The following is a 24,126-nucleotide window of genomic DNA, read 5'->3' on the forward strand; positions in this document are numbered from 1 at the left end:
TTAGCAGATGTGATGAGTAAGCAGCACGACCAAGGCGTTCTAGATCTTATCAGATAAGATTGACCAGCCCCCTTAAACCTGATCTGCTCTAGTGCATTCTAACTCTGTGCTTGGACTGACTGCAACTGACCAAGCTATCCATGATGCCCTGCGTTGTATGAGGATTCTCTATGAATTGCAAGGAATTCGTTGATCTCCCAGCGAAGCAAAATTCGCAAAACTTTTCTTCGCCCGTCCGACGGTTCATCTGGTCAACCGAACGCAAACGACCAGAACGTTTCAGAAAAGAATTACATTTAGATGTCAGGGTTATATCGAAGGCAACGCTGTTGCCAAATTCTGGACATGAGTGTGGAACTTGATAACATGTTCTAAATACCAGTTCATAGTGAAAAACAATATAACCGGGTAGGGTAGTTTTAAGGAATTGAACTGCATGGCATCTAATTGGTAAAAATGCTCCGAATCTATCCCAATTCAAGTTTCAGCTCCACGTTGTTCTATTAATCTACGTTTAGCATCCAAGATTGCTGTTGAGGTTGTCGTTTGGCTTTAACTTCACGCTTGCCGGCTTCGTCACCGCTGTCTTTTCTATCCGGAAAACCAGCACATGACTGTCATAAAAACCTTCTCCCCAGGAACGTTGACGGGTTAGGTGAAATCCGGGGGAATTAGAAAGGGCTGAAGGCAAAAAACTGTGGAGAAAAAAATCAAATTGTATACTTCTCTTTATGGAACAAGAAATTTGAACACTGGAGTTAAGTTCCGCAAAAAGTGAGAAAGGGAAGGAGAAATTTTTGACGTACGTGTTGATCTAGCCATAATGGGTTGCTGTCCTGAATGTGAAACGAATGTATATCAAGGAGCAAAAGCATAGCCCTCTTTGTTTCCGTCTTGAGGAGATATTAGCGACTAATATGAAATGAATTCCGAAATATAGCGATACACGGCATCGTGCGAGATGAGATAACAACGACGGACCAAAAAAAGGACCGAGAAATGGATAACTTGACCCCCAGGCTGCAAACTGAAGACTTGAATGACGTCTCATTTTCCACCGCGTTAAATAAATCTGAGGACTTAACTAAAGGAACCTTGCTCCAGAAGGTGTATTGTTTTCTCTCTTTCTTTCTTTCTTTTCTTTTTCTCTTTTTCTTTTCTATTATTTTAGCAATGAATCTCAAACCTGCGTATCATCCGTTAGCCAGCCATCTGGAAAACTCATGACATCTAGTTTATGGTGTGCAGCAATTAAATTGCCCACCCATCTCTACAACCACTGAGACAGATCTTTAGCCGAGTTTGAGCCATCGTGAAGGGTTGCGCTTGGTCAGATCCGCCCCAAGAGATGATCGGAGATCGCCAACTCTCTATAAATGAACTCCAACTCGACATGCGGTGCATCCGACAAGGTTGGTAGCCTTGCATATATGTCTGTACTTTTTATTTCAGACTGGCAACGGGGAAGAGAAAAGCCATTGAGAACTTGTTCAATTAAATTCAGCAGAGCAAGTGGCTGCTTGTGCTCTACTTGGGCTTTTCAGATGGAATATGCCCACGGAAGTGGGGATGGTTATTTCCCCAGTGACTATTTCATTGTGCCGGTCTTTTGCTATTAGGTATGTATGTCCTAGATATGTACATACATCGGCAACAGGACCAAGAGTGATTTGCACAGAATGTCCCAGGGAAGCAATGATTCTGCCATCCATCAGTGACTAACAAAACTTCTGCCCGGTTTGCATGGATTAACATACCAAGTTTTGAAAGTGAGGAGTATTAGGCCGTCAGCCCCACAGATCTGTCACAAGCAGAACAATCCATCCTCAAAATGGAAATTTGGGAGGGGTCTTGACAATTTGAGGATGAATAACAATGAGCGACTTTCCTTTGTCAAACTTTCACTTAATCTTACATGAAAGAGAAACTTTCTTCAGACTTCTCATTCCCGATTACAGCGGGCCCTGGAAGAATCCCTGCTTTTTGTCTGCTGATCAGTTGCCGTGTTCAGATTCTTGTAGAGCGAAAAAGAGGGAATGCGGTTCATCAAGTCGTTAGTAGCTACATAGTTAGCAGGATGTTCGGCGACATTTGCCATAGAAGGAGTTAGTTAGTTAACCAGCCTGCGCACTGCCAGCGTCGAGCCAACACATTCCTCGCTGCCAGATCCCCGTTAAGCAACAGAGCATAAACTGGGGGTTCGTTTTCGAGGAGTGTGCCCGTTGAGGCATAATCGAGCCTACTCCACACACGTGGTGGAGGTATTTAACCATCTGTTAACACAAATAGAATCAAATATTATGGACGAGAAAAATTATAGTAGTTGCTCTACCTGAAACTGCACTCTTCATCGGAAAATATCTGCAGTAAACAGACCCGATATTTATCCCGTGAGAGAAAAATCCTCTCCTCCAGGTTTCCGTGCTTCGATCCCTGGAAGTTATGCAGGCTGATGCATCCTGTCCAAACTGCCTTTGAAGTTTGAAGCCCATGCTTGGCATGTGGCGGGCCAAGTCAGCCACCATGCTTGGGTTTGACCTCGTAGGGCAGATTTGAGGGATATCGAGCGGTTGCACTGTGTGACCCTGTTATAGAAGGCTTGTTAACGTTCTTGTGAACGATTCTGATCTCTGGGATAGTTGACCCTCCAGCTGATTGGTCAGGACAATCTGTTAATTTTGCCCGTTTCAGAAACTCCTCCACCTGTGACTTTCTTCTCGAATACCTCGAAGCGCTTGATTGACTATCTTGAGTGAGAAATCTTGAAAAGGCTCCCTTTACACTGGATGTTTAATTCGCGATTTGGTGAAATGACCATTTATCTGGTCGGTTAAAGTATCCTTCTGGTAGTTAGTTAGTTGTGGGCCCCGTCTATGACAGCTGAAAAGACGATGCTCTTAAAATGATATCGACATGCGATTCCTTCGGGTCAGAATTTGGGGTGCATCATCCTCTTTAATTCCGTGCACAAGCAAGCAACCACCGTTGCAAAAAGTTTCTGGACAAATATGAACAAGGAACGGCGCAACTTTGCACATCATTCCCCCCATCATCCTACGGCGGAGTTTAACAACTCCCGTTATCATTAGATGAGTGACAGCCATATTCACGATCAACCTAGCCAAATATACCCCGAAGAGGTGCGTATCTGTGAGATATCACTGAGAGCCATCATTTACACATTCGCGGTACCTAGGGACATGAACATTTCCCAGCACCACTGGCCTCAATTCACTAGTATTGCGGGGTTTGTTTAAGTCCCTCAGGTTAAAAATTCACCCAAAATAATTAGGCTTTCAGCCTAGCCTAGGGCGGCAATTCGAGCGTTGAAGCTCCTAATTATGGGAGCTAATTCCTTGGACCAAATACTAAAATCTACCTCGCAAACAGCCAGAGAATCAAGCCTCAGCCGATGATAATTATGTAGCTGTTGAATTCCTAGGGTTGACTCTGAAACCAAAATGACCGCTGCCCATGCACGCAGATACAATCCCCACCCCCCCGCGGACCAGCCCTCGCACCTCCCCCCGTGTTTGCAAAACGGACTTTTCCCTGAAGAGTTAAGCCAGGAGCTACCGATTATGATTTTCACTGCCCAGAACGGAACAAATTAGCTCCTTTCGTCGCAGGAAGGAAGCAGGGTGGTACAGCTTAGGGGCTGATCGGCGGGCTTCGTGGAAGGTTTAATACGGTCTATATTTATACTGACGATGTCCCTCTCAAAGTATCGACATTCTCGTTTGCATCGATTTGCCCATCCAGAAGTGGCCTGCTCATTTGCTTTGTCTTTGTCGATTCATTTCCCTTCAGCCCAGCCATGTCGAAGGAAGGAGGTGCAGTGTATGTGTAGCTTTTCACAGCCCTCATATATCTGCCACTATTGACTGACCATTGGTGTTTATGTTTTGTCCAGGCACGTCTTGGATGGCGAAAGGCGCGCGTCGGTCTTTGATGACCCGGCCGTCCGCAAGAAAAGCGTTGTTGCGATGACTGACAATGTGGAAGGAGAGTGAGTATTTTGGCTACTCTTATGTCAACCTACACAATTGGCTCTGAGATGCTGAGCTCATGAATTTTCTTCCTAAGAATCAAAAATCCCCTTACCGATATACCGAAGGATAAGCTTTTAGAAGATGTCGAGAACTTCGCGGCTCAGAACGATCTGATGGATATTCTTCCACATATCAAGAAGGGTGCACTGGTCGCCAAGAGCCCTCGTGACTTCGAGAGCCTTGAGGAATTGGACGAGGCAGACAAAGAAACCTTGCGAAACGAAGTTCTCCACCGATGGAGGCTGCCTTGGGCACTCTACTACACTATCATTCTTAACTCCATTGCCGCAGCTATTCAAGGATGGGACCAGACAGGTAGGATAACTGCCCTGGCGTATATACAGTGAGAGTTATTGCTGACCTCATTACCCTTCAGGATCCAACGGTGCAAATGTTTCTTTCCCAATAGACTTTGGGATCCAAGATAGTGGTCCCTGGTGCGAAATTAATGCAGCCAATGCAGCAGTGTGCGACAGAAATTCATGGATTGTCGGATTTGTAAATTCTGTCCCGTACATCTCCATTGCCATCTTGTAAGCTGTCATCCCCAGTTCTCCCCTAGCTAGGTACCTCTCAAGGTTGCCTAACTCCTTTATTAATATCTTTGTCCCCGAACAGCGCTGGTTGGTTAAGTGACCCGATCAACGAACTTCTGGGTCGTCGAGGGACCATCTTCATAGCAGCCATCTTCAGTTTGCTAGCTCCCATTGGATCTGCTGTGACACAAAAGTGGGGACAGCTTGCTGCCTGTCGCATTTTGTTAGGAATTGGTATGGGCTTGAAGGAGGTCACCGTTCCTGTTTTTTCAGCGGAAAATACCCCAGCCAATGTACGAGGCGGTTTGGTTATGTCTTGGCAAGTCTGGACAGCTTTCGGTATTCTGCTGGGTACCAGCGCCAATCTTGCTGTCGTCCACGCTGGTGCCATCACATGGCGCTTGCAGCTGGGATCCGCCTTTATCCCAGCCGTTCCGCTGGTTATCGGCATTTATTTCTGCCCAGAATCACCGCGCTGGCTTTTGAAGAAGAAAAACTACAAGAAGGCTTATAGTTCATTGCTCCGGCTTCGCAACACACCGCTCCAGGCCGCGAGAGATCTATACTATATCCATGCCCAGCTAATTCAGGAGCAAGTCCTATTGGAGGAAACTGGTCTTGCGAAAACTAACAATTTCATTACCCGGTTCATTGAACTGTTCACCATTCCGCGTGTTCGGCGTGCGACACAAGCTTCTGGTAATGCATTTCGTTACAATTTCGCTCTTCCATATTGGAGGTTATATATGCCTTGTGCTAACTTCTTTATTCTAGGAATCGTAATGATTGCACAGCAAATGTGCGGAAGTAAGTCATTGGCCATGGAAGTTGAAAATGATACACTCCCTTAAAAGCACGGATCACGTGATCCAAATCTGTCCCTCCATCTCCGTCTACATCGTTCTGTATGCCTCTTTTTCTGCAGATGCTAATGGTTGAATTACCCTTGACTGTAGTAAATATTATTTCCTTCTACTCGACTACAATATTTATCCAAGCTGGCGCTAGCAACATCAAGGCCCTCCTTGCATCGTTCGGATTTGGCATCGTTAACTTTGTTTTTGCCTGGCCGGCTGTCTGGACCATCGACACTTTTGGACGTCGTGGCTTGCTGATTTTCACCTTCCCACAGATGTTCTGGACTCTCCTGGCAGCCGGAATGTGTTTCTACATTCCAAAGGAAAGCGACGCCCATATCGGCCTCATCGCCTTCTTCGTCTACCTATTCTGTGCTTTCTATTCTCCAGGTGAAGGCCCAGTGCCCTTCACCTACTCGGCAGAAGTCTTCCCTCTCTCTCATCGTGAGATGGGAATGAGCTGGGCTGTCGCCACTAATAACTTCTGGGGTAAGTATTAAACTAGAAAAGTATATAGAGATTCCAGGTGAACTAAGCTAACGAATAAAACTAGCCGCTGTTCTGGCTCTCACATTTCGCCGTCTGCTGCGCGCGCTTCAGCCCCAGGGAGCTTTCGGTTTCTACGCTGGGCTTAACATTGTGGCCCTAATTTTAATATTCCTCTTCATGCCCGAAACCAAGCAGAGAACGCTGGAAGAATTGGATTACGTCTTTGCTGTGCCGACGCGTACCCATGCGTCATACCAGCTCTTTACTGTTCTACCATGGTTTGTCCGCAGGTATATCTTCATGCGCAAGAATGCCGTGTGTCCTGAATTGTACCATATGGATTTTGCCTCGGATATCGAAAGTAGGCAGAAGACTGCTGCGCGTGAGACTGGTGTTGCTGTTGCGGAAACTGTCTAGGAGTCATATTTGTGGGGAGGGAGTGTAGTACGTACATAAGGGTGATGGTTTTATGGAAATGCTAGTTCAAAACTAAGAAGGATAGGGATAAGGGACGCCTCATGACTCCAGATGGCATTGAAATAGAATTTGGAAGTATATGAGTATGTATTTTTTTGCTGTTTTGGTTGGAAATGGAAAGGTAGTCGGAAGCATTAATAGGGGGAAGAACAAAGCCGTGCTAGTACAATAAAATCTTTTTCACTTTGACTTCGTTTCTTCTTTTGCTGATTTAATGTTGAGCAAGCAAAGATACTAATGAATGACAAGAGCAATGGTTCAGCTCTCCACCTGATGTTTTGTAGAAAAGCTTTTGGTATATTGTAGTTCCATTAATAGAGAGGAAGAAGAGTGAAGAGGTCAACAGCCTTAATACCTCCCTGATTGTGTATTTCTTCGTATGTTAAAACTGAAAGTTGGATATAGTTATGGGAACCGGGGATTTCAAGATAAATAGAGATTCAAAAAGAGATAATTATGTCCCTATTATTCAAATCAGCCCAAGTTTATCCTCAGTGGCTTGATTAATAGCTAGTTATCCCTTTCTAGGATATCAAGGCACATGAGATTGCTTCACTTTGCCAGACACATCAATTTGCATGCCCATATCGGCCAATGCCAGTCAGACTGTCATTGTTTCAAACATACCACCCACTGCATAGTGCCCCAAGGAGTTTGTTTCCAATGGCAAAGCCGACTACGGACCCTAAAACCCTTCTGTTTGCAATGTTTGAACAAATCAAGCCGGACAACTTCAAACTGACTCCCCCTTTTGTCCAGGCTGCCCACGCAACCCAGGCAGCATCATTCTTTAAAAAATAATAACAATAATAATAATGAAATATGTAAAAAAAAAATTAAAAAAAATTAAAAAATTAAAAAAATAAATCCCAGATAATATAGGTAGGTCTGATGAATAGCCTTCCCGGTGGTCGCGTAGTAAAAAATCTCATTTGGCGTACAACCTGACAAGTTTGGTTGTTTGAGCTCCACCCTTCCCATATGCCAGAGCCGAGTTCCAGGGGGTAAGAAGGAAGCGGATGCAGCATTCCCCCAGCACCAGAGCTAGCAGTGTGAATCTTTTTACGATTCAGCATTTCTGTTGGAATTCCTCCCTGCGGGGCCGCCCTGCTCCGCCGGCACATGACCATGACACAAATAATGCTCACTCAATAGCTAGCTTCTGACTTAATGCATTATCTTGCTCTTCAGCAATTCCGGCATTTTTTATATTACTCCATTCCTCGCAACTCTTCCCCCCTTTCCTATTAGGCACCATATATGATCTCTTTCACTCAGTCGCAGTTGTGGTAGCGGTTCCATGTGTGTGCACTTGGAGGTAAGAGTCGATTCTTATCTTCCGAAAAAATTCAAGCACTGGATATCGCGCATGCGGTCCTGTCATATATTTTGGAACCTTGGAAGAGACATCCACCGATGACATTAATTCCGGGGGGTATATTCTTGAAGTAAAAGGTTTGTGGATAACTGAAGTAGCCCCCAGGCCAGCTTCATTCCACCGACCCGGAGAACGGAGCTCTCCCATGTACGTACAGTGGGTCCATAGGAACCAAAGAATCGATCTGTCAAATGGCATTATGTATATATGTAGAGAACAGCTAAAAGCACCAATAAAATGTCTTGCTCTCATCCACACATTGGGCGAGGGTTCTCTTCAGCCAAAAATAGAAGATGACAGGTTCATCTGTGCTGTCTAAAAAGTATCTTGCGGATTCAGATCACCAGAAGACAAAAGCAGTGATAAAGAATGGCATCACATGGGGCCCACTGCCTATTAGTTAGTTACGTCGGCTGGAAATGCTAGGCAGACTGTGCTGCCGAGTTACCGCGTATAGGCTCAAAATATGGATAATGGGAGTGAGCGATTTTAGCGCTGTGGCTTAACGGAGACCATGATAAATGATGCGTAGAAGCTGCTTCGTTAATCTGTGGGCTGGTGCTTTACACACGTTAAAATTGAAGTCATTATCCCACCCATCATGCATTATCATGTGAGTCCAAGCAGTTAACTAGTTGTAGTGAGATTCGCGAGCATGTAACTATGTCTCTTGACTTAGCCCCTTGTCGTCAACCAGAGAAGGCATACGGAAGTTAGTTACTCATAAATCGGACGCCTTCTTTCTTTGAGGGATATATCAATATCTTGACCTCATGGGTTGTTGATTGATATGTTTACCGTAGACTCTGGCTGAGACTGACGTTAGTAGTAAAAGCTACTGCGGGATGTCCGAGAAAGGTCTCGCCCGCATTGCCGCATCTAACTACTGTGCCACTAGTCCCAGGAGGGTCAACTCCCAACTTCCGGCTATCAGGCCACAAACCAGAGCTCAGCTTGTAAGGGATCCCGTCTCAAACAGTACAACATCACCTACCTTGGTCTATCAACCAAGAGTAGTGCATATTTGAATAGCCTCCAAGCTCCCACACTATTCCGGCCAAAATCCAAGTCTTTGGCCATCTGTCACATGCTCCTGGCGCGAGTGTGGGAGGCGTGGCCAACTCGGCGCCCCAAAGCTCGAACTCTCCACTTCCGCCCTTCGTGTCCGTAACACGGTGTGAGCCTTGGGAAACTGTCTTCTGCATTTTCCTACAGCTAAGTTCAAGCTTGGCCTGTTTGCGTTTGCTCTGTTCTACGAGTTTCTGGTTCTCCAAATTTCTTCACCACCATGCCTGAGTCCTTGGAGTCACCTAACCCGATCCCGCCCCGCACAAGCTCTACGGGGGTCACAAATGGTATCTTTGACTCTACTCTGAGCGGCTCTCTGGACAGCTCGGGTTCCCAGAACTCGATTTCTAAACCGCTTCCAGAGGCACAGTGGGTTGCTCCCTTGACAAAAGGACGAACGTCAATACCGTTCAAACACACCATGGGACACACTCGAAATCGATTCAGCATTGACGGCTCCAAGTATGACGACGGTACATGGTCACCGGAAAAGGAGAAAATTTTGCTAGGCCCTTATGACTATATGGTTCAACAGCCGGGGAAGGATATACGGAGGCAGTTGATTGCTGCATTTAACCGTTGGTTGCACGTTCCCGAGGAAAGTCTTGCAATAATCACCAAGGTTGTGGTTATGCTGCATACTGCTTCACTGCTGTAAGTGTTTTTGTGCCGTGGATATCTTCCTTTTGCTGGGAAGTTGTACTCATATGTGCGCATTCTGTAGTGTTGACGACGTGGAAGATTCGTCAAATCTCCGCAGGGGAGTTCCGGTGGCTCATAATATATTTGGCACAGCGCAAACGATAAATTCTGCGAATTATGTCTACTTTCTGGCCTTGGGGGAGGTCCAGAAGCTTAGAAATCCGAATGCGATTGATGTTTATGTGAAGGAGTTGTTGAATTTGCACCGCGGACAAGGCATGGATGTATTCTGGAGGGACACTCTTACATGCCCAACTGAGGAGGAATACCTGGACATGGTGGGCAATAAAACTGGTGGTCTCTTCAGACTTGCAATTAAACTGATGCAAGCGGAGAGCGGCACTGAAATGTAAGTACTATCTACCGCAATGATAAATATCAACATTTAATAATATCCAAGTATCCAGTGATTGTGTCGCCCTCGCGAACCTTATGGGCCTCATCTTCCAAATCTGCGACGACTACCTCAACCTTTCCAACTCAACATATACCAAAAACAAAGGCCTATGCGAGGATCTTACTGAAGGCAAATTTTCTTTCCCCATAATCCACAGCATCCGCTCCCACCCAGATAATCTTCAGCTCATCAGTATTTTGAAGCAAAAGACTAGAGATGAAGAAGTCAAGAGGTATGCTGTCAGTTATATGGAGAGTACGGGTAGCTTTGCCTATACACGCAAAACCGTCATACAGCTACGCGAGAGGGCTCTTCTATTAATTGATGCACTAGAGAAAGCGGCTGAGCATGGCCCTGGAGCTGATCAGACGGGAGAGCGGAGTGGCGATCCGGTGCGGACTATTTTAAATAAGATGGTTGATGCGACGGTGAATAGTGAGTGTGAAGTTGGGGTTGGGGGAGCTACCAGCTAATCAGTTTTGGCGGACGTTGTTGATTCAACGGTTTAATGATATGATGAGGTATAATACCATACCCACCCTGTCATTTTGGTTAACCAGACCGCCACTGATTTTTTGAACTACAAAGAAATGATTTCGTGCTTAATTTACCAATTTGCTTTTAATTTGGCAAAACTGTGAATTATTGTAGCTACTCAACATGGGCTCTATCTTTCTACTTTTAGGAGTTCATAAACTACCAGCATGTTAGAATCTTACACATAATTGGATGGAAATTTTACATAGAAATGTTGCATGACCGAGCTTCAACTGGCCAAATCCAACACACAACACACGGAAAAGATTTCCAACGTGGGTCCTTGTATACCTCACTGGATATTAACGCGTAGATTCACCAACACCTATCTTTTGGCATGAACTTGATCTATTAAAGGGCGTACGCTTGCAACAACCGCTCCAGTCGGCGATAACGAGACATGTGACTATCAAACATGTGTTCATGAACCAAAAATCACCGTCTCTCCCGACTCAAATGGGCGAATCAATTTCATATCAGTGAAATTACCTCACCGAAATATTTCCTCCGTTACCGGTCACCCCATACCCACCAACAGAACGGCAAAAGATGGCGAGTTCCAAACCGTGTATAGCAGCCAATAATTTCCGCAGCGACACTTTCACCACCCCCACTCCAGCAATGCTGGATGCTCTGGTGAATGCTACATTCGGTGACGATGTATATGAAGAAGATCATACAACTATCGAGTTCCAAAATGAAAATCACTAGATTAACCGGGATGGAAGAGGCTCTATTCATGCTTTCAGGCAACCACGGGCAATCAAATTGGGGTTCGAGTTCACCTCGACCAGCCTCCACACTCGCACACTCGATTTTGTTGCGATTATCGCGCTCACGTCTATGCTGAAGAGGGATCGGGATTGGCAATATTGTGGCAAGCCATGGTGACGCCTGTCAACCCTGCAAACGGAATCTGCTTGACCATTGCCGACGTGAAACGGTGGGTAGTATTGGATGACGATGTGCATGTTGCGCCTCAACCGAGCACATACCTCGAATGAGTTGATCCGAGCAGACGATTTTGTTCGGGAGCCGCTATTTTTCGCTTCCCTGATCTTGAACACTGATGATGTTGTTGGACGATGAAAGGAAAAGGGAACAAGAATCAATCATCGAGATATTAGAAGAAAATGCAGATAAACTGTCCCCAGCCCTGTCAGACCTGGCTTGTGTCAAGGTACGTTAAATTAAGCAATTTTAAAGCGAAAGTTTTTCTCTCCATACTCAGGTTTTCAAGAATCAATTTGGATTTCGGAACACGGGTTAGCCTGGTAGTTAGTTACTCCTTTTATCCCTTACGACGCGTCTTTGTATGCATCTTTACCCAGCGTATCCACCCACCCACTATAATCGATTTAGAAATTGCTCACAATCTGCAATTAGTTTTATTATCCAATGACCACACATAGAGCTCATACACACCACAATCAGACCAGGTTTAATGGAAACTAAATGCAATTCCCATCTTCCATTTGCTTTGCCTAATCTGGCTCGCCGCCAGTGTTTTGTTATCTTTTGTAATCGATGATTGCTGCGAGAAATATCACCCTCATATGCTTCAAGAGGATGGCAGGATGTGAACGACGTTTGGGGGGGGAAGGCCCACATTTAAACACATAGTCTAAAAGCAAGTGTAACTAACGCCCTGATGGTAGCTGGGCGACGGGGTAAATAAAGAAATAAATCTCTTTGCCAAACACCGTATAAAGCCAGTGTGAACCTTTGGAGGTTATGCAGCTTTATATGAAACACAGTTCAACGTAGAAGGGTATCAACCGGCCGTTCTAATTCATATTACCCATCCCTACATTTCCAAAATAATAGGCCGAAAATGCAAAAATTGAAAAGTGAAGAAGTAAATCAAATCTGCAGCAGCAGAGCTCACATCACCATGCAGCAGGCCTTTTCCAGCCTTCGAATGATATTAGGAGCAATCGAGTTGACTGCCTGCTGGATCCCGTCAGGGTTTGGCTCTTGCTGTTGCTGTTGGTTATAGGGCTGTGGGGTGTGATGTGGCTGGTTTGGAGGTATGTGTACGGCGCCGCCAGTCAGGTTGACATAGATTCGCCCGGAGTTGTCCTCGGTGGTATACTGCAAACCTAGATCACGGCAAACTTGTTCCACTCGAGGTTTGAGCTTTTGAACATGATTGACCGAGTGGCTACCCTTCCCAATAATGCTGCATGAATAAAAAATAACCGTCATTATTGTTTATCCGCTCGCATTAAATACGGAAAAATGATCGCAGTCATACTTCCAACGTCTTCGCTACAGCTTCTTCGCTCATGGAAATTTTACAGGTGAATACTTACACATGAAGATGTGTCTGCCCATGCCGTTGGGCATACTTTATCCTCTTCTCCAAAATATCTTCTGCCTCCTCCACGAATTGGCCATGTAGGTCGATCGTATCAGAATCAACTCGCCCAGGCGCATTATTCTCCCGGAAAATGAATTCCGAGGCTTGCTTGTTCAATTCTTCCATTTTCCTCCCGTGCGCCTTGCCTTGCTCAGAAAGCTCCTTGGCAAGTCGGCCATCACCGTTTTCATATGCCTGGCGAGACTGTAACCGGGAATAGACGGGGGGTTAGCTGCAACTAGCCGGGGCAATGATCAATTTTCTGCGATTAGGTATAGGATAAACGAACTCTCTCGAAGCATGAGGAGCGTTGGGCAGCTTCGTGTCTAGCTGCATCGCGCAGGCGGTCGTATTCTGCTTCTGCATCTCGGCTCTGCTCATGATTAAAGGCTGGTGGTTGTCCGAGGTTCTACAGGTTAGCTTCTGTTTCGTACTATATTCATCAATGGTGCGGAACGTACCCCTGGGTCCCAGATATGACATCTCATGCGACATTTTTGAGAATTCAGGAGAAGAGAATCATATCCCCCTCTCACTGTGCTCGCCCACCCCTCCTTGCAATGGGTGTTGAATGTTGAAAGTGGGAAAGAAAACGTGAACCCATCGACAGATATTTAACCTCGAAAGTCAATTAAGAGGTAACTAGTTAACTAACTAGAAGTCTTGCAGCCCAACGTGACTCTCCACCCCTCGCCCACTTAACTCCAACGCCCGCCAATAACAAACTCAACCTGTCAACTTCATAAAATAAAACATAACAGAGAACTGAAACACCTTACATGTTCCAGAGAGAGTGAACAAATCGCAGTATATGGTGGCGCCACCGAGTCCAAGAAATCCGGGATTTTAATGACGCTGCCTGTTGAATTAACTATAAAATTTCATCTCAGAATAATACAGCAACTCAACAAACTTATACAGATTCAGTTAAGCAAAAAGATAATTAAATATTAAGTAAAAATATCAACTTGACTATTAGCTGAAAATAAATAAAATAGTAAGCAAGTTTTCATAGTTTAATTACTATAAGATATAAGCACTTCTCTAGATGAGTAAATAGATATAACCCTTTTACCATTTATCAAGTTAATATGTTTGTATACTAATATATTCACTTTGTAAAATAAAATTGAAGTATTAGTTTTCAACTACTGAGAGTTATATAACTCTGTTTTTTTTCAAACATTATTATAAGCTGTAATAGCTAGTTTATATTCATAACATAACTACATCATGAATAATAAGAAAAAACTTGAGCATGATATAGTTGATTAAAGTACCTAACTAGTTTATAACTATTAGTTAAGCAAAACTGCTTTCAATACCAAGGTCTTCAACTGTGAGAATAGAATTATCTCATTAAATTTTCAGAGACATCTGATCAGTACGTTAACAAAGAGATAGCAAGTATAATCAGCTTGATTGAGTATTAAAATATAGTCAGCATCATACAATTGCACCTAGAGTTAATCTTTAGAGTGCTATATATGTTTGAAACATATCTACAGTAAAGCCTTGTTATAACGATTTAATCTTGGAAGCCTATTCAATTCGTTGCATAGAGGTATTCGCTGTATAGAGCCCGAATATCCCGCTGCTGCTGATTTGCAAACTTCCGTGCTTCCTCACCTTCTTCTCATAGTAGTTATTTAAGCTGTTGAAATAGACTTTGATCTCCCTGTCCTGCTGCTCATCATACAAACGAAGCCTTGTTATCAAATCCAAAGCCTCCGAAGCCGTAATCCATGGAAGGGTCTCTACATTCATAGGGTTGGATTCTGCAATATATGAGCGCGTAGAGGTAGTTATCTTTTGATTGACTGAAATTGCAGTTTTGCACGGTATTTTAACATGGTATAATGAAAATATATATTTAAAAGCACTTTACAACACCGTCAAAGTATATAGATCTTTGTATCAAAGACTACATCTTACATTGAGATGCTTCTACGACTTATATCATAATACTAGAAAGACTGACGGTATTTAAATATCCAGCACTTCCAGGAACCATCCCATCAAAGGAATCCCTATCCCAGTCATGTGTAGATGATTCATCTTATGACTGATTTCTCGACAGCCAAAAGTGACCGCATGCAAAGCATTTCCCGAGAAGCCTAGAACCCCCTTACCAGCCTTCATCACCCTAATGCATCCTTCAAAGCCCATTGGATATTAATATGGGATGATGCGGCAACTGTCGCTTTCGCAAGACTCGCGCATTTTGAATATCATCCATTCACCCTCCATATCATGGGTCTAACGAGCGCCAAAGAGAGTTCGTTGAATGCTCTCCTTAAGAGGAGAGCAAAGTTCCATATATCTAAGAGTCTCAACATCCAATTTGGGGTCTATCTCTTGGGGATTATTCCGCTTGCCACAGCGGGGAGAGGGATTCCTGTGCGTTGTGTTAAATATGTGAATGGGTTTTAAAATCGCTGCTTATATACAACGAATGTTGAGTATATGGCAAGGTATTTATATTAGCTATCGAGAACATGGTTCATGCGAGAAAATGTGTTGATGATGCTACCAACCAGAACGAAGTCCATGCTCTCAACGTGGGAGCTGAAACTTGACTGTAGTAACTAACACTTCGGGAATCAGTGGCCAGGACTTGGTATTTCTTGATTAACTAGTTAACGTCTTGTGGTTGGCGCTTTTTAACATCTCAACCTCATACATTTTACATACATTCTGGTGCTTCTCCCAGGACCGAAGACCCCAACACGAACCATTCGAAATTTGTTTTCCAGATAGTGGTTGGTAGTAATAAACTGAGAGGCAGTATGGGCGCCACGGCTTCTTCTCATCACCATTGCACTGAGGCAGAACCGCCACTGGCGGAAGATGTCACCCCGCACGCAAACCCCGAGGAATTATTCAACAGCTATGCGGCTGATCCTAATAATCATGGATGGACCGGAGCTGACTCTACGTTTTCTGTAAAGCTACCCGACGGTCGACTGCTCTGGCTTTTCTCAGATACATATCTGGGCCCCCTGAATTGCGACGGTACCCGGCCAACAAGCACGAGAATGATAAATAATTGCTTCGTGGCCCAGAGTGGAAATACCTTGACAACTATTACGGGAGGTTCAGAAACAAACAGGACAGCAATCATGCCGCCTCCAGCCGAAGGTCGATGGTTTTGGCTAGGCGACGGCATAATATCGAACATGCATCATACCGAATACCTCCAGGTAATATTTCAAGAGTATCAGCGGACAGAGAGCGAGGGGCCACTTGCTTTTAAATTTGTGCGAAATGTTGTTGCAACATTTGATCTAGCTGACCTTGCTCGTCCGATCAAGGTGGATCCGCTCCCGTCTGAAACTGGTACATCTTGGGGCTCAGCCATATTACCACAGGCGCACAGTGGGGATAACCACACGTACATATATGGTGTGAAAGGTGATGCCCTTAACAAAACCATGCGCATTGCGAGGTTCAGGGGATCCGATCTATCCAAGAATTGGGAGTTTTTCAGAAGATCGTCAACCCCGAATGATGACGGCCATTGTGATGTTGAATGGACCCACTCGGAATCCAAGGGAACTGATGCTCTTGAAGGAATCGTAAACGAATTCAGCGTCACCCCATGGAATGACGGACAGTTTATGGTGGTAAGCCAGGATAGCTCAGAAATATTCAGTGCTAAAATTCTTATGTGGTCCAGCTGTGACCCGTCAGGACCTTTCCAAAAAATTGACTCTCCGCTCTATCGCATGCCCGAGTCTGGCCCGTCTGGGAACTACAAAAATTCAAATGTGGTTGGGTATAATGCACATGTGCATCCAACTCTACAAGAAGGGGACCGGTGGACACTTTCGTATAACGTGAACAGCCTTGACAATCGCATCTCGCCTGAAGGGGATAATTATCGGGATCCGAGCATTTACAGGCCGCGATTTGTGTCATTTAAACTTATTCCAAGCAAACACGGGAGTGGTAATGAAAATCACATTGCTTAATATTTGATGAAATCCAGCTCAATCATGACTCTTGAGAACGGAAAGCGCTGAGAAAAATTGTTGTACTTGGGTTAAGATGCTGAGCAACGTATTCCTGATCTCAAAAAGCATCTACACATTCCTACATAGAAATATTCAATCAATTGGAGTTGTTCGTTTTACCTGGTTGCTGATTTCCACTCCAGGGGCGGGGCTAATTTGGAGACTGACCATATTTTATACACCTGCTTGTCAATGACATCATAACGGCTTGGCGCTCAGGAACGAACATATCCGAAGTTTTTATTTTTAGCTTGTTCATGAGACGTAATAATATGCATATCATATTGTCCCTTAATGAACTCATTTTCATGATCCCCATTTCCCCAGTTTGCTTGCCCCCTGATTTACAATTTAACCGGCGATGATGCAATTCCATCGTTAATTTATGGGCTTTGTCGAGATAGACTTTTGTGGCTTTCTTGTCATGGACCCGCCAAAGGAGGCGGAGGTGAATGTGGACATACAATGAACAGGAATATGCCAAACAACATAGCATCAACATCAAGAATCGAGAATCGAAAGTAGGAGACATTACACGCTACCAGCCAAATCAAAAGGGAAACCCTTTCGCAAATCTAATTAAATTAGCACCCGATTATTTACATATTGTGAACATCCTCAGAGACCCAGTGCTATTGCACAAGACACCTAAACAATGGCAGCCACAACAATCCTGAACGATCTCCTACCTCTACCAAACTTGCCAAAAGTGCAAATACCCCGTTTAGGCTTCGGTGTCTACCGCTCACCTCCCTCCCAGTGCGAGAAAAGTTGCCTGGCGGCCCTCATCGCCGGCTACCGACACATTGACACCGCACAATTTTACGCCAATGAGACCGAAGTTGGCAACGCCCTACGCAGCTCCGGTATGAGGAAAGAGATATTTGTAACAACGAAAATAATCTCTCCCGCAGGGTCTCCGGAGGCAACCTATGAAAAGCTTCTGGAGAGCGTGAAAAAGATTGCTGGAGAAGGACAGGATGCGTATGTTGATTTGTTTTTGATTCATAGTGCGAAATCTGGGAAGGAAGGGAGGAAGGAGCTGTGGCAGGCACTAGAGAAGTTATTTGATGAAGGGAAGACGAGGAGTATTGGTGTTAGTAATTTTGGGGTGGGGCATATTGAAGAAATGAAGGAATATGCGAAGGTGTGGCCGCCGCATGTTAATCAGATTGAGGTGCGTGAATATACTTGTTTGGTTCCTCGTCTTCTGCCCCTGAGTTGATCAGCGTTTATGCAGCCTTAGCTAACATATTTGTGGATTTTACAGCTTCATCCATGGTGCCAACAGAAGGTGATCGATGCTTATTGCAAAAAGCACGGAATCGTAGTGGAAGCGTATTCGCCGCTCGTACGGAACTACAAGGCCACCGAGCCAACTCTCGTCGGGATCGCGAAGAAGTACGGCAGGTCGACGGCGCAGATATTGATAAGATACGCTTGGCAGAGGGGATGGTTCCATTGCCCAAGAGTGACAATCCTGATCGGATTCAAGCCAACGCCAATGTTTATGATTTCTTCATCACCGATGAGGATATGACCGCCTTGAACGCACTGGATCAGGGGGACGAGGGGGCGATTGTGCAGGCTGTCAGTAATGAGTAATTTCTCCTCATTTCTGAGTATACTATCTTTAATAATTTTTGGCGCCATTACTAAATCACCTGGGTTGACTTTAATCCTATGTCGTGGAAGGAGAGTCGCTGATCCATTTTGTTTTCGAATAAGAAATATGGATCAGGGTCGATTCATGAGATATGAGTTTACTGATTGTAACGTTGACCGTGAAGGATTCACGTCTTCCTTTGACGATAATATCCACGCGAGGCGTTGCCGGATATATTCCTTGTTAATCGAAACGTTATCCTGGGGTCCTTTATAGTTCCCTGATGCCCGGTATTAGTCGCTATATGTGTATATACCCAAAAACTCATCTGATTTAGGATTTCCATACCTTCTCTATCGTAGAACAAACAGATTATTGTCAGGATTGTCCCAGCAGATAAGTCCTTGCCATTCTCGCAAGTTACCATTATTGACTGAGAGGAATCGCGAGACAAGTGCGAAGTGACGAACTGCTCAACTTTATCCAGAACCTTTCGTAGGTGTCGACTCCCAAGTTTCCCCGGAGGACAACCAAGGTTCAAAACTTTTGGATCCTCTGCGGGTGCAGATTTAGACTCAGATCCATCGGCACGTCCATCTTCTTTCCTATTACAGATAATTTGTAGATTGAATAAATTCCGCTCGCCCTTCACTTGCTCATCTGGCTGGCGGCTTTTCCTGATATAAACATTACTCGTGGGCCTTATAAGCACTGCGTCCTCTGCCTTCATCTCCTGATGATGTTTCTGAACTAATTGTTTAATTAGCTCTGGCAGATCTCCCTCGTCAGTTGCAAACAATGTAGGTTTATTGTCCCAAAAGATGTTTGGCGTAAGACCACAGGCCCAGGCCTCACTATCATCTCCAGCTCCCTGGATATAGCCACCCTCAGACATTTCCGCGCCGTGGACTCGTTTCGAGACGGAGCATAGAACCATGAGATGGAAATCATCCATCTCTTCCTCGGAGTACTCTGGCCAAAAATACTCTCGTGTTGCCCAAGCAAGTCTCAGTGGCTTCCCGAGTCGTGTTTTTAATTCTTGCAGGTTGAGTTTGAGGGACTAGATTGGAGTCAGTGGGCATTTTCTCCTCATTTAAGGTGATATAAGGGTTAGGCTTACTTTCAATGAAATAACAAATTGATCTATCCTTTTCTCGATCTGCCACTCCTCAGAAGCACCAAGGAAGTCCGGTGGGAATTGTACATTATGATATGTTTTGCTGTCAGGGAAAAGAGCCCTATTCATGACTGCTGCCCATATTGGAACTGTCTTGCACAGTGCATCTGGTATGGCTGGGGGAGGGTGAAATATTAGACTATAGTTATGCAAAAAGTAAAAGAGATTATAGCACTGTGTGATGATATCAAAATCAGTCACAAATCAGAAGGTATCAATACATACATTTCCCTCTCCTTGTTGAATCTACGATCACACAACTAATTAATAAATCAAACCAAAGAAACAAACTATCAGAGTCTTATTTCATAACTTCAATGAGATAATTGAGTACTGTTTGAGCTGAACTAACCCTCTATTCTCCCTCAAAATATCCAACATATGTAAATTCAACCTCCGCAGACTGAAATTCCACTGTCCCTCGTGGCCATCGGTACTTTTAAAATACGCACTTCCCGCCTTCCTCTCCGTGGGTATATACCAGCTGCCGCATCTTTCATTGGCAACCAGTGGAAGCTCATAATGTTGCGCGACATGCTGAGCGAAAGCTGAATCTGTTTCAATGGAACGGAGTCTATTGGTTATCGAGAGGGTGGATTTTCGGAGTGCGGAGAGTGTTTGGGAGATACTTTGATGGGAGGACGATGGAAAATGAAGGGAAGATATGGAAGTTGGATAGGGGTTCGGGTTGGCCATCGCTATAGAATTTCTTTTGTGTCGTCTTAATTTCCCAAGGTTTATGGGGAAATAACTATCTCGTCTGGAGCGTGAAATTTTTGGTCGTCAGATTTTGGTTCAGTTGAAGGCGGAAAACAACCAATCAGATGTAGGCAGGGATGAGGCTCCTCTTCCAACGTCTGGTTGCTATTCAACTTCAACTTTCAAACAATTCAGCAGTTTTTGACTTGATGAATTGCTTAGTATTCTTCTTCCCTTGTTTCAATTCCAGGGTTTTGAGAATTGATAACTATCTTTGAGAGAACATATCACAGCTATCAACAAGCCGTTAGCTTATTAAATAATTGTCTACTTTGCACTTTTAGATCTTGTAGCTCTGTCATTTGACATATCAATTGGTACAGAAATTGGTATTCGTCTAGATTTGATATATTTATGAAGCATTAAATCCAACAATTTATCTGCTATTCAGGCTGCTGTGAAATGTCCTCGCATGAAAATTTCGACAACACACTATGACAGGTTATCCATATACTCTATGCAGGAGACTAGATTCCAACGAAGCAGAGGCCTCTTCTACTACAAATCACTTTCTAGGTATCTCAGCCCAGCTTTCACATTACTCAGCCATCCCATCCGTATCTTCACTTCCCTTGTTCAAAATCATTTGACTCCCATTGCCGAAATCAGCCAAGCTTAAAAGCCGATTGCCGAACTTAGCGCCATGTAAAGTTGCCGTTCGGTTAACATAAATCGGCAACCTCCAGCTTACTATCGCAAGACGAAATCGATCGTGGCTTTCTATTCTATTCTATTTTATTTTCCCATTGGAATTCGCCATACCATTCGTGCAAGAAAAATTGCACTGCAACGATCTTTCATTTGGAGGTCCTGGAATTCGTTGGGGGCGGATTTCGCGGCAATGCTTCAGCCACACACAGATAATTGAGTAGCTCTCTCTGGAGGTATTGGTATCAAATTCTCCAAGTCTCTCCACGCATACATTGTACTCCGCCCTATGCATGGATGCTGATGTTTCCAGGGTTCGGGTATTGGCAATCGCGTCGAGGTCAACTCAAAATCAGCGTTCTCATCAAGACCCCTGCTATCCCTTCCTCATGTATATTTTCTATGTTTGTTTTTCTAGAACTCACCCAGGATTCACAATGCCCATCTCACTTGAGTGCCACGAGACAAGACCGGAAGAATATTTTATACAAGAATACCGCCTTGTAATCTCAAATCCCATTGCTTTATCTCAATCCTGGTTCGCTAGAGCGGATCGGCTATAAAAGATCAATGAAATAGACATCAGAGCATCTCTAAACTGTCAAAAAATTATTTATAATTAACACCTTTGCTGGCTGTAAAAAATTCGTCCCTCCATGATTAGCTAGTGAGACAGAAGACAAGAATGCTATCGTATACTACCGAGAGAGTAGTATTACATCTGGAAAAGCTTCTGATGAGTATTCGGAGGGGTACATATTGAATGAGACCACGCGGAGAATAGAACCAGTTTCATCAAGCTCCCCTTCTGCGATGTTGGCTTTTCAAGTAGACTGCTTGTTCCCCTACAGGGAACTGCACTATGAGACCACGCTTTGCTATCCCTCATAACATGATTTCTGGTAATCGGCCTTATGACTAGTAGAGAGTCAGCTGTTGGATACTCTTTTTATAAATTAAGGAACACGTTACATCTTAGCATTTCTTCACCGACACGACTTCATCCAAGTGCATGTCCTGGCTTTTCTCCTATTCTCCTTATTTCTTACCCCTTTCACATTTGTCTATTCCCAAGAACGATTATCACTCACCAAACCCATTCTCTACTTCTCTGTTCAAAAATTTCCCTATGATAACTACTTTTCCAATTCCAAAAGCCCCACAGCTACCATGGCGCTCGGTCCACATGCAAATAGAGATACCCGTCGTTCGGCAGGCACCGAAGTTCCGCTCCAAAACTTCCACGCGAAATATCACACTCGGCAAGCTGGAGAATTTCCAAGCAATCGAGTTTCTACCCGGATCCGCTCGAGAAACTGACTATACTGGACACGTATGCTATTTGGTTTATCACAAATTTCCCGGTCAGCAGTTCCTCCAATCGCGGCAAAAATTGGGTCTCGGGGTCCTACGCATAAGTCCTGGTCAGAAAAGGTGGACAGTAGCGTTTGCCTGGATAGAAAATGTAGAAAGTCCGAACGCTATCTGATAGATTGGAATATGAATCCTTCCCATCGATCGTTCAAGCGAAATCCGTGCGAGTCGGGATGAATCTACCAGTCGGACGGTACAAAATACAAAGCCAGAAATTATCAGTTGAGAAGCCTTCGCGAGCAATTATGGAATCCTCAGCGAAGCAATTTGAGATGGCCAGATTAGGGAGAATATGTTCCTTGTTGCCGCTCTTAGGATACTCATCATGATCTGAATGTTAGTTAACTTTAGCAGCGTTAGTAGCGATAGATACGAAGTCGATGGATTTCCTATTGACAAGAATATCTTTCCAAACAACATTTGGCTCAAGATGTTTCTGGTAGGGGAATGAGATGTGGAGGTAGAGTTAGCCGATTAACTACTAACACTCCTAAAGACAAGACATCCGATTCATTCCAATTTTATCCAATATATTGACCTCTCCTCTTTTTTCAAAGGGTTGATGGCGAATCTTCCATTCCTGTCCTTGAGAATGTAATACTGCTGCAGTCTGTTTTTTCCACTGGGCTATATGCGTTCCTTTGAAGTCAGTACTATCATGACATTAAGTAGAAACCATGACCAATGAATTAATCGGAAGTGTTCATAGGGTAGAAACTGATTTGGTTTCACAATGATCCGTTCTTCAAGAGTTAAGGTTGAAGGATGCAAATACTCTTCAAATATTGCCTGTTGCAGCTCACCGGAATCGGTTATAAAAGGCTAACTCTGCTTTTGGTAGTGGAGGGCCCCCGTCGTTTGGCTTGAACAGGGACCCGTTGCCAAGGTAGAGAGCGGTGATTAACTTTAGATTGGTTTAGTATTTTTCCCTCAGAGTGATGTCATAACACTCCCAAGAGGTTTACTCCGAAGATTCAATGATTCATGAATACCATGCCAAAATAATTAATATTCATTGATCACTGAGGCCAGGAAAGATAAGGTATAAGGGATTGCATTTCATCCACTCATGTAGTAAACCAATATGTAAACTCCTGTGATCCCCCTTTTTCGGTCATCCGGCTTCCTAACGGTCTTGTAGATAAACCTGAAGGTTGGGCATCAACGGCCGGCATAATGACGTAGGAGGCCTTGGTGTGATTGGGGGGTTTTTTTTTAGAGGGTCCAAGCAGGGTTGAAAGCTGGGCGTTTAGTCAAGTGGTCAGATTGAGCAATCAATGACAGCCATACCACAGGAAAGAGGAAAGTTTTTGTTGACAGAATAACCATGCATCTATGCAGCTGTGGATGGAATCGAACAAAGGCATGACTGTCCAAACCACCAAGCATTGCCTTGGCAGGAGGCGGGCAACAGTTGACCGCCTCGAACTCCAGCTCGTTTTGGGATTCCACTGCTCGAAGGATTTCCCGGCTATGAGAACAGATTACACACGTTCCACACATATCCTTCCTCCAAACTGTCTCAGGAGGAGGAGAGCAAACAGGTGGGCCCTTGGACCTAGTTACTTTCAACTCCTCTTGCCCGAATGCAGCCAGGATAGAATTTTCTCGTTTTGACCTTTTTTAGTATTCCCGAAACTTACCGACTTTGGAGATCTTTTCCAATTGATTTTCGAATTTATTCCCACCCC

The 24,126-nt window shown here is 44.3% G+C and overlaps 10 protein-coding genes across 10 annotated transcripts; 6 read left to right on the forward strand and 4 right to left on the reverse strand.

The window, feature by feature from the left end:
- Positions 1-3,817: 3,817 nt before the first annotated feature.
- On the forward strand, positions 3,818-6,351 carry PADG_02173 (uncharacterized protein; the record flags this gene model as incomplete). The annotated part of the gene is made up of 8 exons (XM_010758931.1): positions 3,818-3,840; positions 3,914-4,009; positions 4,087-4,367; positions 4,429-4,585; positions 4,671-5,287; positions 5,363-5,395; positions 5,545-5,934; positions 5,999-6,351. The coding sequence occupies 8 exons, from the start codon at positions 3,818-3,820 to the stop codon at positions 6,349-6,351; spliced, it is 1,950 nt and encodes a 649-aa protein (XP_010757233.1).
- A 677-nt stretch (positions 6,352-7,028) lies between these two features.
- On the reverse strand, positions 7,029-7,541 carry PADG_11389 (uncharacterized protein; the record flags this gene model as incomplete). Its single annotated transcript, XM_010759638.1, has 2 exons — positions 7,029-7,199; positions 7,353-7,541. The coding sequence occupies 2 exons, from the start codon at positions 7,539-7,541 to the stop codon at positions 7,029-7,031; spliced, it is 360 nt and encodes a 119-aa protein (XP_010757940.1).
- A 1,536-nt stretch (positions 7,542-9,077) lies between these two features.
- On the forward strand, positions 9,078-10,429 carry PADG_02174 (geranylgeranyl pyrophosphate synthase; the record flags this gene model as incomplete). The annotated part of the gene is made up of 3 exons (XM_010759422.1): positions 9,078-9,511; positions 9,582-9,908; positions 9,967-10,429. 3 exons carry the CDS (start codon positions 9,078-9,080, stop codon positions 10,427-10,429), a joined length of 1,224 nt encoding a protein of 407 aa, XP_010757724.1.
- Positions 10,430-11,042: 613 nt separating this feature from the next.
- PADG_11390 (uncharacterized protein) lies at positions 11,043-11,497 on the forward strand (the record flags this gene model as incomplete). Its single annotated transcript, XM_010759639.1, has 2 exons — positions 11,043-11,153; positions 11,243-11,497. The coding sequence occupies 2 exons, from the start codon at positions 11,043-11,045 to the stop codon at positions 11,495-11,497; spliced, it is 366 nt and encodes a 121-aa protein (XP_010757941.1).
- An 880-nt stretch (positions 11,498-12,377) lies between these two features.
- PADG_02175 (uncharacterized protein) lies at positions 12,378-13,350 on the reverse strand (the record flags this gene model as incomplete). The annotated part of the gene is made up of 4 exons (XM_010758932.1): positions 12,378-12,675; positions 12,809-13,059; positions 13,145-13,245; positions 13,317-13,350. The coding sequence occupies 4 exons, from the start codon at positions 13,348-13,350 to the stop codon at positions 12,378-12,380; spliced, it is 684 nt and encodes a 227-aa protein (XP_010757234.1).
- Positions 13,351-14,397: 1,047 nt separating this feature from the next.
- PADG_02176 (uncharacterized protein) lies at positions 14,398-15,024 on the reverse strand (the record flags this gene model as incomplete). Its single annotated transcript, XM_010758933.1, has 2 exons — positions 14,398-14,664; positions 14,857-15,024. The coding sequence occupies 2 exons, from the start codon at positions 15,022-15,024 to the stop codon at positions 14,398-14,400; spliced, it is 435 nt and encodes a 144-aa protein (XP_010757235.1).
- A 620-nt stretch (positions 15,025-15,644) lies between these two features.
- Positions 15,645-16,829, forward strand: PADG_02177 (uncharacterized protein; the record flags this gene model as incomplete). The annotated part of the gene is made up of 1 exon (XM_010759423.1): positions 15,645-16,829. One exon carries the CDS (start codon positions 15,645-15,647, stop codon positions 16,827-16,829), a length of 1,185 nt encoding a protein of 394 aa, XP_010757725.1.
- A 697-nt stretch (positions 16,830-17,526) lies between these two features.
- On the forward strand, positions 17,527-18,476 carry PADG_02178 (uncharacterized protein; the record flags this gene model as incomplete). The annotated part of the gene is made up of 2 exons (XM_010759424.1): positions 17,527-18,052; positions 18,142-18,476. 2 exons carry the CDS (start codon positions 17,527-17,529, stop codon positions 18,474-18,476), a joined length of 861 nt encoding a protein of 286 aa, XP_010757726.1.
- A 132-nt stretch (positions 18,477-18,608) lies between these two features.
- Positions 18,609-20,350, reverse strand: PADG_02179 (tRNA A64-2'-O-ribosylphosphate transferase; the record flags this gene model as incomplete). Its single annotated transcript, XM_010758934.1, has 5 exons — positions 18,609-18,757; positions 18,826-19,537; positions 19,598-19,770; positions 19,880-19,914; positions 20,007-20,350. The coding sequence occupies 5 exons, from the start codon at positions 20,348-20,350 to the stop codon at positions 18,609-18,611; spliced, it is 1,413 nt and encodes a 470-aa protein (XP_010757236.1).
- A 1,897-nt stretch (positions 20,351-22,247) lies between these two features.
- On the forward strand, positions 22,248-22,550 carry PADG_02180 (uncharacterized protein; the record flags this gene model as incomplete). The annotated part of the gene is made up of 1 exon (XM_010758935.1): positions 22,248-22,550. The coding sequence occupies one exon, from the start codon at positions 22,248-22,250 to the stop codon at positions 22,548-22,550; it is 303 nt and encodes a 100-aa protein (XP_010757237.1).
- Between the last annotated feature and the right edge of the window lie 1,576 nt (positions 22,551-24,126).

This window comes from Paracoccidioides brasiliensis (assembly GCF_000150735.1).
Source record: "Paracoccidioides brasiliensis Pb18 unplaced genomic scaffold supercont2.2, whole genome shotgun sequence".
NCBI lineage: Eukaryota > Fungi > Ascomycota > Eurotiomycetes > Onygenales > Ajellomycetaceae > Paracoccidioides > Paracoccidioides brasiliensis.